The following is a 13,612-nucleotide window of genomic DNA, read 5'->3' on the forward strand; positions in this document are numbered from 1 at the left end:
TCTGATTAAAAGAAAAAACCCAATCTTCTTTTCCCCGTAACAACTAACCGGTCTGGATAGATCTGTAAGTAGTACGTAAGGACCTCTAGCAGCTGAAAGTGTAGGAGCGGGAATCCTAAACCTAGTGTGACACCTTTCTGAAGCACAACACTGAACTTACTTTTCAGGAAACGCGTGTTAGCACAACCAACCTCCAGTAGTTCTCCTAAAAAGAAAGCTCCAAATATTTAAGCACCATTTTAGGTTTAGACACCATTTGGCTGCTAAAGTTGAAAGACCAGAACTTCAGAAAACAAAACATTCCTAGCAATTTCCCAGCCCCACAGACTAACTACCCTGGATGAGAGAAATTCACTGAAACCCAGGTCAGAAGATACAGATGTATGGTAACTTTCTAGGAACACCTAATAGCTGAGGTTAAGAGTTCTTGTAAAAAAACAAACAACAAAACACCCCCTGCAAGGTTACCTTGGTCCATTAAACCAATACCTACACTTTCATTTCTTCTGCATTCTAAAAAAGCAACAAAACAAAAATGGGAAAACTAACAAAAATATGAGAAAAAGCAGAATCCCATTCCCTCCCCTATTTTGTACGTACATTTAGAAGCCTAGCCTTTAATCTCAAGAATCCGCATGAAAACAGGAGTGGGCGGCTGCCATGGCAACGCAATTTTTCCAATTTATTGCTGAAGTTCCTAGGGTGGATTACTGGCTGCAATAACAAGAGATTGAGGATCCAATAGTTCAGGAGTTAACTGGAATAAATATTCTTCTCCCCTAAAGAGTCTGCCTGCAGCAACAAGAATCAGGATCTAGATGAAGATAACCGTAACAGAAAACGGATTCTTCACCAGCCCATGCCCGCAAATGCAGACAAAGTTTCAGAAGGATTTTAAAGTGACAGCAGTCTCTCTCTTACTGTATATTTAAGAATATGGAGTGCATCATAAACTAATGCTCCCGTTAGATAAACTACAGGCAACCCCACAGAAATATGTTCGGTCTTCTCCAAAACAATGGTGCAGAGGGGACTCTGCCCTTTGAGAACACGCGATGAAAGAGGATAAAACTCTCTAGCACTTGCACAAAATTCATATGGAAAAGTGTCAGTTATGTAAAGAGATTCTTAAAAGATTTGGAGTAATCCCTGCAAGCTCCATTCCACACCTTGAATGACAAGTGAACAGCTTTGCTAAATACAGTATGTTTCTTCTTACTGGTACAATTTATCAAAACAGATCACAGAGAAATCAAGGAAACCTGAGAAGATTCTGTGATTATACCGAAAGCATCTCAAACTGGTTTCAGAATGAGAAGGGTATGAGCAGGACAAATAGTTTTCAGCTCTACCTGATACAGGCTATGAAAGCTCCTGAAAAAAGTATGGCAATGGCCACTGTATCATTGTGGCTCTCTAGCGGTTCTCTGCAGTTGGAAAAACAGGTTCGCTGCTGCTGTGCCAGTGGTTTTTTTCCTGGCGCTCTGCCTTTGGAAAAACAGGCCTCAGCAAAAAAATATTTGCATTCAGAGAAATGTCCTGTCTCATTTCCTTGTACCAGTCCATTTCTGTGATCCAGCATGGGAGCTCATCTGTTGATGTCCTGTCCTTAGGTTTCAGGTAATACCCAGCATTTTTTAATGCAATTGAAACACCATCTGATCTTAAAAAAGCATACACTAGATTGAAATCCCTAAACACTTTTCTGGGCAGTTACAGCTTAGAAAAAATGTCTTGGGAGTTTCATTGACAGGTCTCTGAAATAATTTGCTCAATATGCAGCTGCAACCAAAAAAAGAGGCAGTAAAATGTAGAGCATCATCAGAAAGGACAAGAAAAAAGCCATTGTTTTACTACAGTATAAAACATTGATGCAACTTCATCCTAAGTATCACATGCAATACCACCAGTCACTACACCTCCATAAGGATATAGTGGAGTCAGAAGAATGCAGAGAGATGAACAACAGAGGTACTTAAGGGAATACAGTATCTGTCTTATGGGTAGAGATTAAAAATGGGTCACCAATATGCTTGTGCTCCATCACCTTCACTGGCTACGCACATGGCTCACCCTTGAAGGTCAGGCCACAGCCAGTCATGGTCTTCCAGCTCAAGACACAGGAATGGAAACAGATGGTCTGGTACATCCTAGTGCATCAAGGTGTTCTCAGATTTCATTAGTAGTAGATGAGCTACTACTAATAACAATGGAAGCAGAGTGGTCTTTTGGGATGTGAGAGAAGAAGATACCAGAGAAAGAGGCACTTGTCTCATCACAGCCTTTTAAGGGACAGAGAAATGCTGATCACTGTGCTGTTTCTGCAGCGTAAGCCTGATTTCTGTCACACACATTTCCCTCCACAGCAATGTCAGAGCATCCTCTTAGATATTTGAGGATAACTATAAACCTTCAAGAAGAATAGGCTTTATTCAGTGGTTTGAAAAAGACCCAGTGAGGTCTTAAAAGTTTATATAGGCATCTTTGATTAAAACAAACGAGATGCTGGATCCTCAGAAAAGAGCAACATGAGATGTATATACTGATAAATACCTGTATCAAAATGATAGTATTAAAAAGGCAACCCCACAGAAATATTTTATTTATTGTACTGAAAAAGTGCTTATCAATTGTTTTTTCCACAGTAAGACCACCTGTTTTACTCTGCATTAGTGACAGAATATTTTGTTCTTTTATTATCCAGGTTATTTATTATTTTAAGTACTGATCTATTGCAACTTTCCTGACTTATCTACAAGACAACCACACTTCAGGGAACAAGCTGAAATACAGCCAGAAGCAACATTTTTTTATCAAAGGTAAAAATACACTGCACTGACATCCTAATTTAACACTTCATTCTTTGTGCCATGCTTTTGTTTACACATTATTCTTTTGGAGAAATAGCCCAGGAGTGATACACACCTGAGTCATTCACGTAACACACAAATCAGTTTGAGTAAATCCTTAGCAAGCAATGGCTTTAAGTCAGACGGGTCCACTTGAGAACTCTCATTTAACTTCAGGCATTAACTACACTCTTCCTTTCCTGTAACAAAATATTCCCACCCACAATTTCCACCTCTTCCTCCTAAATACACCTCAAAGAAAAGAGTTTCAGTTAAAGCTTAATGAATTCTACTGACCTTGTACAGTACAATTTTTTTTGTACAGTACAATCTTTTTCACCAATAACCGACGTTCAGGGTTCTCAAATATGCAGAGCACTTAAAACGTCAAGAGTCCTTAAAAAATCTCCTAACCATTACAAGTTTACTTAAGCAGCTCTCAAACTGTTCAGTGATGCCAACTGACTAGTGGGGAGGCTATTTCTTCTCTTGATAGTTTTTGAAAACACATCCTTACTTTGAAAAGTAAGCAGCAGCATGGTATAGAACGCTCAAGCTCTGGCTTCAATCACACCCTTGTCCATAGGACCGGGCTGCAGCTCCTCCTCTAAGCAAAAGGCTCTATTGATCCTCCTCTTCCAACCACAGTTTAATTCTCCTTTCTCACCCCTTCACAGCTCACATCTCAGTCAAAATTAATATTTCAGCAACGTAGCTGACCACCTCTACACAGCACAGATTTTCTGCATGCTTGTCTTATGTGATGAGATGTGTAACAAATTAATAAAGCCCTTTCTAGACTATAATTAAAAGCATAGACTAGGGCAGCACTAATATAATACTCATCTTCTTTCGATTCTTATAGTTAATAATTCCTAACACGGAAGCAGACTTTAATATAGAAGATATTCAAGAAAAACAAATCTAGAATAATTAAGTAGGAATTAATTTAAGAATAAGCCTTTTGCCCGAAGTCAGGCAGGTACACTGAAAGAGCACAGAGAAGTTAAGGCTAGAAAAATGTTGTTTCCTCACAGACTTTTCCTGCTGGTAAAGAGAACAATGGAATTACAGGCACCCTGAAGGGATAACAACAAGTAGAAAGCAGTTTCCAGTTGGCTATGCTAACACTTTTGATAAAGTGGCAATAGCTAAGTAAAACAGAAAGAAATACTTGCAACTTTCAGCATTTGATTACTTTAACAAACCAAATCTGAAACACGAAATAGACAGCAACCCCAAAAAGTTTAAAGAGTATCTGAAATATTAATGACCCGTCCATAGACATAAAATTACTAATCAAACATTCACAGGACCTTGCCCAATTCATTCTGAGCTCAAACGAAGCTAAGTTAAGCATCTCTGTGATCCAAGACGCATGCATTATTTAGTATTAGCTAGACATTTGTTCATTTATGCAGACAGATGCCAACAGGATTTATGCGAGAGAGTACCCATTTCTGCTTAATTTGAAATGTCCTGTTCTCTCTCTGAAAGCTAAACCACAGTGATTTATATCATTTAGGCAGTCTTTGTATTTTAGCAAAAGCACACTTTCAAAAAGCTACAGTCAGGAACTCTTCCAGCGGAAAAGCGAGATACGAGGCTCTCAGCGCATCTCCAGAGAACAAGGTGTCAGCATCTGTATCGCCTCCTCTTGTACACAGGCGTGACTCTAGGTATTTCCATATGCACAAAACCAGCCCACTGATTTTTCATGGTACTTTTGTAGCTTTTCTTTTTTGGCAGAATAAGATATCCGCATAGGGGAGGGTCTTTGGGGATTTTGGGGGGTGGGGCAGTGGTTTTGTTGGTGGTGGTTTTGGCGGGGTTTTTTTTTTTTGCATGGTCTAGGCAGCTGATCAAAATTTGCATCACAGACTTTAAAATCCTAAATGAATATTCATAAGGAAGACTGGGAAAGAACAGAACAAAAGGGAAAACCTGAGCTGGTAAGCACAAGCAACAGTGAGAAACTGGAATTACGGAAAAAACACTGGCAATAAACTCTGAAAAGGCATCTGCCTTCACTTTCTGTTCCCTATAAGCCATTCCCTGTGTCAGCACCTTCGCAGATGAGTTTTCTATGCTTCAGGAGTGTGAAAATAGCCTCAGCTATAGATACACTTCATACAGACGACTTTTTAACTTGGGTACTTTTAAACTTCCTCTCAGCGTCCCAAAGCATTTATGAATTTTCCAGTATTCTTAGGACTGCCACCACAGCCTGTTCTCAAAGACAAAGAAATTTTGAGAGTAATTAAAATAGGAAATTCATGCTCCCTTACTTAAGCTTCCTCTCGCCCTGCCCCCTGCAAGACACAGAGCACAACTCAACAGCCAGACAGGATGCGTTCACTGCTTGACTGTGCTTAGCATTTAGTATGTGATAAGACTATGAACTACTACAGATGATGGAAGTTTGGCTGAACAACACAAAAATCAGTCCAAAATTTATAAATATTTGCTACATCCTGAAAGATTTCTGTTAATCTGGAAAATATAGGCTAAATCTGTAGCCCTGTAGTCCTGATTTAGGTGACTAACATTGCTGTGGGTAATGTTTGTTTTTAAAGCACAGGAGAATGATATTTAAAACAAAAACAAGTTTAAAAATCAAATTGCAAACTATTTATTTCCTCCTGTCCAAACAGACCTCAGTAGCACAAAAACAATGTGAGCTAACCCAAACTGTCACATAATACTGTACTTATTTATCTGGCACTGCTGAAGCCAAGCACTGAGTGGGGGAGATACTAAGAGAGGGAAAAAGCAATAAAATTAGCATCATTAAGTTGAAGCAAGGAAGTCATCATTTCATGTATCTGAGGGGAAAAAAACTAGGTTAATAAGGAGAATGATTATTGAATAACTAGAGGCAAAAAGCAGTACCAATGCAAGGAGGACTGAGGACCCAGAAAAACAAACAGCAGAAGATGAGACTATCATGGGTGCACATCTTACAGAGCTGAGTCACTATTTCACCACTTACATTTTGAAGTACCAGCAAGGACAAGATCAGGTAAGCAAGCTGAAAATAAGAGCAAACGGATCACAGAGAAGTGGAGACAAAGTGAGGTATTGAACTGCTCAATTTGCATGAGGACAACTTCAAAGCAACACTCAGATGTGAAACTAAAGAGGAGAGCAGAGGCACCCAGCCCTTGCTCAGAGAGGCCTGGGGACAACCTTTTCAAGGCCAGCTGATGTGGTGCTGCAGAAGCTCAACATGGGATCATAAAAAAGCAGTTGATTAAAAGTAAATCTTACAAGTAACATGAAATGCTCAGAAGGTTTAACGTTTGAAAAAGTGTGGGCAAAGAAACATTTAAAGAAGTACCAAGACAGCCAGTGATGAGAGGTGGAATAAAGGGAGTATCCTTGAGAGTGAGAGAAATCAAGTCATATTTCTGCAATATTTATCTGATACAGTTGCACCTCAAATCTCCACTGAAAACTTGCAGCTTAGCACAGGATACATATTCTAAAAGGAGCACCTTAAATGCAAAGCAAGTGACACCAGCCAGTGATAACCCCACAAGGCACAGAGTGACTGACAGTGTGGAATCACATAAAGTTATTTTACAAAGAATCTGCTGAAAAGGCAGATTTGGCATAAGGTCTTGGGAAAAAAAATAATAATAATAAAAAAAATCACAGGCATAAAACTTATGTGTTCCTCAACCAAGGGCATCTTTATTCAACATCCCAACCACACCGACCAATCACTTAACTATGCTGAGGAAGCGGAAGAAGGACCTCTAATGGGTTTTGGTTTGTTTTTTTTTTCCCCACTTTTCATTTTCTACCTGAAAAACCACAACTTTTCAGCTTGATGTAGTTTATTAGTAAACTGCAGCTTCAGCGAGGAATGAACAGTTCCTGCTAAGAAACGGCAGTGAAGCGCTGCCATGGAGAATCAAACCAACGGACAGCTGTGGTCCAGCTCCCCTCCTCCAGCAACAACTAATAAGCAACACTTCAATAGAAAGTGAAACGCCACGTGCTAATAATTCATGTTTGGTATGGCACAGTATCATCACACGATACAGGGGCATCTCTTGGTCCCTACCAAAATAACTGTCAGAAAATAATCGTCCAGCCATCATCTAAGAAATATCCGCAATGGAATACCGTGCTCTTGCTTGCGTAGGTGTACAAAAAACAAAGCGATGCACAAGGTCGCTTTAACTTTGTGCTGTTGCAGACGATTAATACAGCTCGTATTAAATACTGGACTGAGACATCTACATCCAGTACTCACAGTGACATTGCAAGAATACTGCCTTTCTGAAAAATGAAAGAATAATCTCTAAAAGCTCCTGAATGCACATATTAGAGTCTTAACTTCAACACATAACAAAATATCAGTTATTCTTTAAGCGTAAGGGCAAGGACTAAACAACCCGGAAGTGTTCTCTCCTTCACACTGCTGCAGTTCACTAGTGACCCAAATTAGCCATCCAGCATCATTGCTCCTAAATTTTTCTACTTCGGAATGATGTATAAAAACTACCATTTTTATAAATCGATTTGAGATCTTCAAATGAGAGGCACTAGCAGTATTATTTGATATTATCATACATATACTATAATCTAGCATGAGACACAAACAAGCCCTTAGAAAATGACCTGTAGAGGTCTATCACCTCCCACTGACCTCCTTCAAAACATATTTGGATCTGTTCCAGCCTTTTATTGCTCTTTGGCACTAGTAATCCACCATTTGATCATTATAAAACATTCACAGCAGATGTGCCTACAATCAGAGCATGATGATTTAAGTGGATAAGAACAGGAAGAGATGAACTCTCAAGAAACAAAGATCCTGAGTTTATGCTAATAACTTTACTTTAAAAGACTAAATTAAGGAGAAACATATGCAGATTTCCTTAAGCTCTCCTATTTTGGATTTAAGTCTCAAAAGTGCTGCTCATGTCAGGCCACTTTTTCTGTAGTTCCTCACAGTATTCTAAGCGAGTATTTCTGTATTACTAAGTGTTTTCCCAAATTCCATTTTTGCCCTCACTAAACACCACAACAGAAAAGACATCAGTGTTGTGTTGGCGGAGGGGAACATAGTTGTTATGCAATTAGCTATATAAAGCTGCATTTGTTCTCTTTCCCTGTTTACACCATACAGAAGAACAAATAAGATGATAAGACGGAACCAGCTTTACTAGAATGAATTTGTCCAATGGCAAATACGTCCCAACTTGATTACTAATCAGAGCTGGTGAGTCTACATTCTACATGAATGAAGATATGAATACTTAGGAACCAATACCCTATTACGTACAAAACCGGAACAGAACTAGCAAAACCAGAGAGCTGGAATAGCGTGTTATAGTTACAACAGTACAAGGCATAGGTAAGTTTTAATTCTCAAAAACAGTTTTGAGTCACCTTTGCAGTATAAATCTGCATGGGGTGGGGGGCTGCTATTACTGGTCAATTAGTAACATGTAGAAAGTCACTTAACAATTTTACTGAATTTACATTCAACATTGCTTTCACAATTCTTCTTCAGTTCTTACTTTTGTATGCCTTCCTTAACTTTACTTAGAGTAAAATAGCAGTTCTACCTGGTAGGAATCCAAAAACATCAGGAAACATTAAAAAATGTGTTTGGACTGAACACATTATCAGAAATCCTTTAGATAAAATTTTGTAGAGAGTGTCTCAGTTGTGCTTTACTGGGCAAGGTGGGGAAGCAAAAGGGGTGGAGACCTAGAGCTTTTTTTCAGAAATTAGTCACCAGAAAGTGGTCATCATTTCTCCTGTACTCAAATTTTCTTCATTCTGTTATTCACAGTAGCATATTTATCTACAAAACTTAAGCAACTTACTTTGCAGTGGTCATACTGTTGCTGTAAGGTTGGAACATCCCCTCCAATGGGCATTTGCTTTTTTAGTTCTTCATCTTTCGCATTCAGCCATTTGATTAACTCTTCCAGGGATGTCAGCAATCTGTTCCATTTCTCTGCACTGGCCTCCAAGTGAGCCCTGTGAAACAACATTAAAGCATCTTTAAAGCCCTGAATAGCAAAACCAGCATGGGAATGCAATAAATAAATAAAATTGCTCCATCATTAAGATAGGAATGTTTCAAGTGTTTAACTGCAAAGGGACTTTGTGTTAAAAAAACCTCTACTTCAAAACATTTTGCACAGCAAATCAAAATAAGCAGAGGAAAAATGAGGGAACACAGACAAATATGTACCTGATGCTTTAACTTATTTAAAACCTTGAACACTGCACATCAAAGCAACATAAAGAAATGCTGTGTTTTGTTTTGACTTGACCACCACAGTGCATGAAGTACAAGCGTCATTTTGCGAGCTAAAGCACTGCAAAACTGAACTCTTTCATGCCAGGACCTTGACTCTCCAGCACCAAAAGCAACAAGTTCTCCCAGCAGTGATCAACAGTAAATTGCCTGTGCTGCTGAAAATATCAGTGACACGGATTATTTAATACATCATCTTTAGTTGACGGTGAGTTAGTAGAGAATTAACGCAGTGAATCTGTCCCTCAGCTAAATAGACAAAACCCCCAGAATCCACAACACCCTTTTCTATCATTTTCAAAAATACCTTGACTTGATGGCTTCTCCCTGCAGTGCCTACACAGCTGCAGGGAAATCTTCAACAGGGACCAGCTACCCTTCTTTTACTGCAGTTGTTCTATGTTATGGATTCATTTGAGACCAGCATGTACTTAATTTATACCAGTAAACAACAATTTCTTTCTCCACACAGGTGATGGAGAGCTAAGCCCTTTTCAGTGTAGTCTGACACCACCTCTGCACCTTCCTGCCCCGCTTCTGATAGATGAGTAAACTGAACTTTACTATTGTTTCCTACCTTTCCTACCCTTTCCTATTTTGCGCATGTTTTTTTTTATCTTTTTTTCCTGATTCACCGTAACTCACATCTTAAAACTCTCACCTGGCTTCTCTTGTATTATCATCACAATGGCATTCGAGTGAATGTTTGGGACTGTATGACAATAGTTGGGTTGAAGGGGTGATGTGCTGCAAGGTTAATTTCAAGGCAAGCTTAGGTTTGGGTATGCTGGGATGTCCCAGCGATACTAGGATAGATGAACCAGAAAAGCAGTCAGTAAGAGAGAGAGAGAGAGAGTGTGTGTGTGTGTGTGTGTGTGTGTGTGTTGGGGGGGGGGGCAGACGGAATACAAAGGAAAAAAAAAAAATCACATTTCTGAAAAGGATTAACTAACTACTAGGAAGAGGAACCTATTCTCCTTCACTCCATTCAGGAAAGTGCTTAGGTAACTACTTGGGAAAAAAAAATATTGAAGTACTTGCAAGAAGCAACGTTTTACTGCCTACAGTTTTGTGCATCATGGTTTCTATCGTCCCTTATTGCTCTCACTGATACCTTTCTCTCAACACTGAATTCAAGCCAGCTGCTCGTAGCCCAGGCCTAAACAGCTGAGCCAGCATCCTGCCCCGCAGTGAATTACAAGTGAGCTATTGCATTTACAGTTATACGCGTACCAGGGAAGAGCGTCCTGCCGGCCTTGGTTTGCAGACCAGCAGCTCCTGAGAGAAACGTACTGTCTCAGCTCTCCTGGTCTCTTTTCAGTTCTTTAATACTCACTAACCAGAACTACTTTCAAGGCAACCAACTTCTTCCTGTATGGACAGTATTAACTCTACAGCAAGTTAGTGTACAAGGTACCTGCTTCACAGCTGGAGCATTCACCATAGTTGGCTCCTGAAGCCCCAGCCACACACAGGGACGCACTCCCAACAGCATAGGGTGGTCCACGTACAATGTGGAAGTTCTCCTTTTCACAACTAGCTTGACATCCCGTCAAAAACGCCCTCAGAAATACCAAGCTGCAAAGCATTGCATATATGTTACCCTCAGGTGCTAGGTACTCAGCACCAGCCCTCCTTTCTGGAAGCGAAAATGGAGTTATACTCCCTATTAATCAGGAAGAGGAGAGATACTGCCCTCTCATCTAAGCCGAGGTAGCCCACATTTGAATTTACAGTTTTGCTGTTAGACCCACAAATTCTTACAAAAATAAAGCATCTTTATGAATTTCTAGAAGCAACCACAATTAAAATGTTCAGATCTATAGCTTTTTGTTTCACTTTGATAGTGAAATCTCTATTCATCATGACTTATTACTGTGTCTAGCACATTTAAGCAGCTCTCACCTCTAAAAACTGGCACTTTCTGAGGCTTCAGGATTCCGCTCTAATTATTTAGTGGAATTCTTGTATACAAAATGAATTGGAATTTTGTAAGGGGAAAAAAAAAACCCTGCAACTAGTTAACGGACAATTTAAGGGTGACTCACTGTTAATTTAACATACAGCACAATAATGTTAATAGCGAAAAAAACTATTTTGATATTAATGTGAATGATGTGGCATATGATGCTAGATTAAAATGCATTGTAATTTGCCACTAATGAGTAGCCATGTGTCTGCCAGATTAATGACAGTAGCAAAATATCACTAGCACATGGTTTCAAAGTCCAGTGCAAGCTAAACTGGTGGGGGTAGAGCAGTAAGGGATGGGGAGGAAATGGACTACACTAACAGGGACTTTAAAATTCTTCTCTGAACACGAAGTGAGCTAACCTCTCCCTTGAAAGGTCAAAAAGACGTTAAGGGGAAAAAAATACACAGGGGAAAACATAATCACATCAGCCTGGATTTTTCCTGAATGTTACCCTTCTAATCTTATCAGAAGCAATACTGAAAATAAAAGTGAGATGCAGCAGCAGCTGAAGAGTAGACACAAGCATTCAATTCTCCTGGGGAGCGGAGACACATGCATTCAGTAAACCCCATTCAAAGCAAATGCTGCGCAGCAGCAAGGGAACCAAGATATGCTCCAATTTGCATTTCAGTGTAAAGTTTTAGTATCACGTTTAAATTTGTCATACAGACATTATCAAAGAGAGCTGATAAACTACGTTGAAGTTCTGAAATGTTTCTTGGGCTTCTTTGCTTTCAAAAACAGGATTTCTGGCCTTTGTTTTGGAATTGGTACTTCTACCAATACACAACCTGCAAACAAAGCTTCAGGTGTTTGTGCTCAAATGAATTGGCAATCTCCAGGGATTCGCCAAGTCAAGTGGTGGCTTAAGAATCTGCTCTGATAAAAATACAGGTCAGTTACAGATGATCGTTCAGGTTTGAGCACTGGTTGGAGCAATAGTCCCCAGCATCAACCACCTGGTATTCAAAAGCACTCCTAAAGGAATCCTGGATGAGCCTGAAAAACCCAGATGCTCCGATCCAGCTGACCAGGTTGAAAGCACACACACCCCCTCTACCCAGGCTGAATAAAATCATCCAGAAGAGCAGGAACTCTGACATAATTCCCCTTTTGTTGACTCTGAGAGACTCTCTTCACAGCTGGAGACCTCCTCAGCTTTTGCTTCTGCTATGGAGATAACACTTTCCCTGCTGAGCAACAAGGGAACACATGGAATAAAAAGATTAGTGGGTGGTCTAAATATAGAGAATCCTTCTGTTTCTCCCATACTTTTACCTCTACCCTCCCCCAAACACTAACACCCATGCACCTCCTGCCCCAGGAGGGACGAATCTCTCCTAAACATTGGGCTTTAAAAGGCAGACCCGCACAAATCTGCAGCTTTGTTTTCTTCCTGGGAATAAGATAATAAAAAGAGAAAAAGAAAGAAGCATGAATAAGTCTACAAGTAATTTCAAGGATAGGTGTAGTCCTCTCAGGTGGTGTCATAGTCACTACAAGTACAGGTTATGTAGTTTCCATGCATTTAAAAATATGTCATGAGTGCTGCTTTTCCAGTTTGGAACTCCCTTTAGTTACAGTAGCAAGGAAGTAAAGTCAACACAGTGACTAGCACCATCAGCTCTGAGGACTGAAGTGATGAATTAAAACTCATACTATCCCTAAGGGAGAACAGTACTTTCAGCAACTAAAAAAAAATCAGCGTAATCAGAATGTACACATAGCTGAAAATATTCTAAAAAAACTTAGAGAAACTTTAATTTAGAAGCACTATCCCAAGCTAAAACTTGTAACAAAACAATCAGATTTTTCAATCAGTCCTAGCATCTAACATGGCTATATGCTGTTCTCACAAGAGCACTCATCCATACAGTTTTGCTTTCCAATTCATCCCTGAAATAAGGTACACCAAGAAAGCAAAAGTTGAAGGCAAACAGCTACTTCAACACACTGACTTCATATCAGTACTATGCTCAGTTATTTTCCTGTGAAAGCTTTCATCACTCTTGCGGGAGTTAGAAAAGTGAACTGCAATCAAAGAACAGGGCAAAATACATCACCTCAGAAATGCTACGCTCCTTTCAGTGGCGACTGAGATTTGAGAGGTTAATTTACTTCGCTTGTATTTGCTCCAGTATTCTCTTCCCTGCCCATCTTCTACCTGTAGCTCAGTGACATGTGGCTCTGCAGCATTGCAGGTACCAGCAGAGTAACACAAACATTGCAAACATTAAAGCTGCCCAGTGGGATGCACGTGCCATATCTACACAGAAGTGAAAAGATGGATCCGTATTCGGAAGAGCTGGTATTACCACTATTTTGAGCATGCACTGCACAATCGCTGTCTCTGTATTGCTGCCTTGGAACTCACAGCTGGCCAGGGTAAATGGCTTGAAGGCCCTTTTTTTTGGCCATCAATTTCTCCCAAATTATGATCAACCCCAGGAAAGGCCAAGCAACTGAATTGTTCTTGCTAGAACTCCACAGTTGCTAAGT

At 39.8% G+C, this 13,612-nt stretch overlaps 1 protein-coding gene across 4 annotated transcripts in view; it reads right to left on the minus strand.

Annotated features, from left to right (window-relative positions):
- UTRN (utrophin) overlaps window positions 1–13,612 on the minus strand; it is a 418,084-nt gene that overhangs the window by 122,308 nt on the left and 282,164 nt on the right. For all 4 annotated transcript variants that reach the window (XM_076333919.1, XM_076333918.1, XM_076333920.1 and 1 more), the window contains one exon: window positions 8,699–8,855. In XM_076333919.1, coding sequence (XP_076190034.1) covers window positions 8,699–8,855 — 157 coding nt within the window. The remainder of the gene's footprint in view (window positions 1–8,698; window positions 8,856–13,612) is intronic.

This window comes from Aptenodytes patagonicus, chromosome 3 (genome assembly GCF_965638725.1).
Source record: "Aptenodytes patagonicus chromosome 3, bAptPat1.pri.cur, whole genome shotgun sequence".
In the NCBI taxonomy this organism is placed as follows: Eukaryota; Metazoa; Chordata; class Aves; order Sphenisciformes; family Spheniscidae; genus Aptenodytes; species Aptenodytes patagonicus.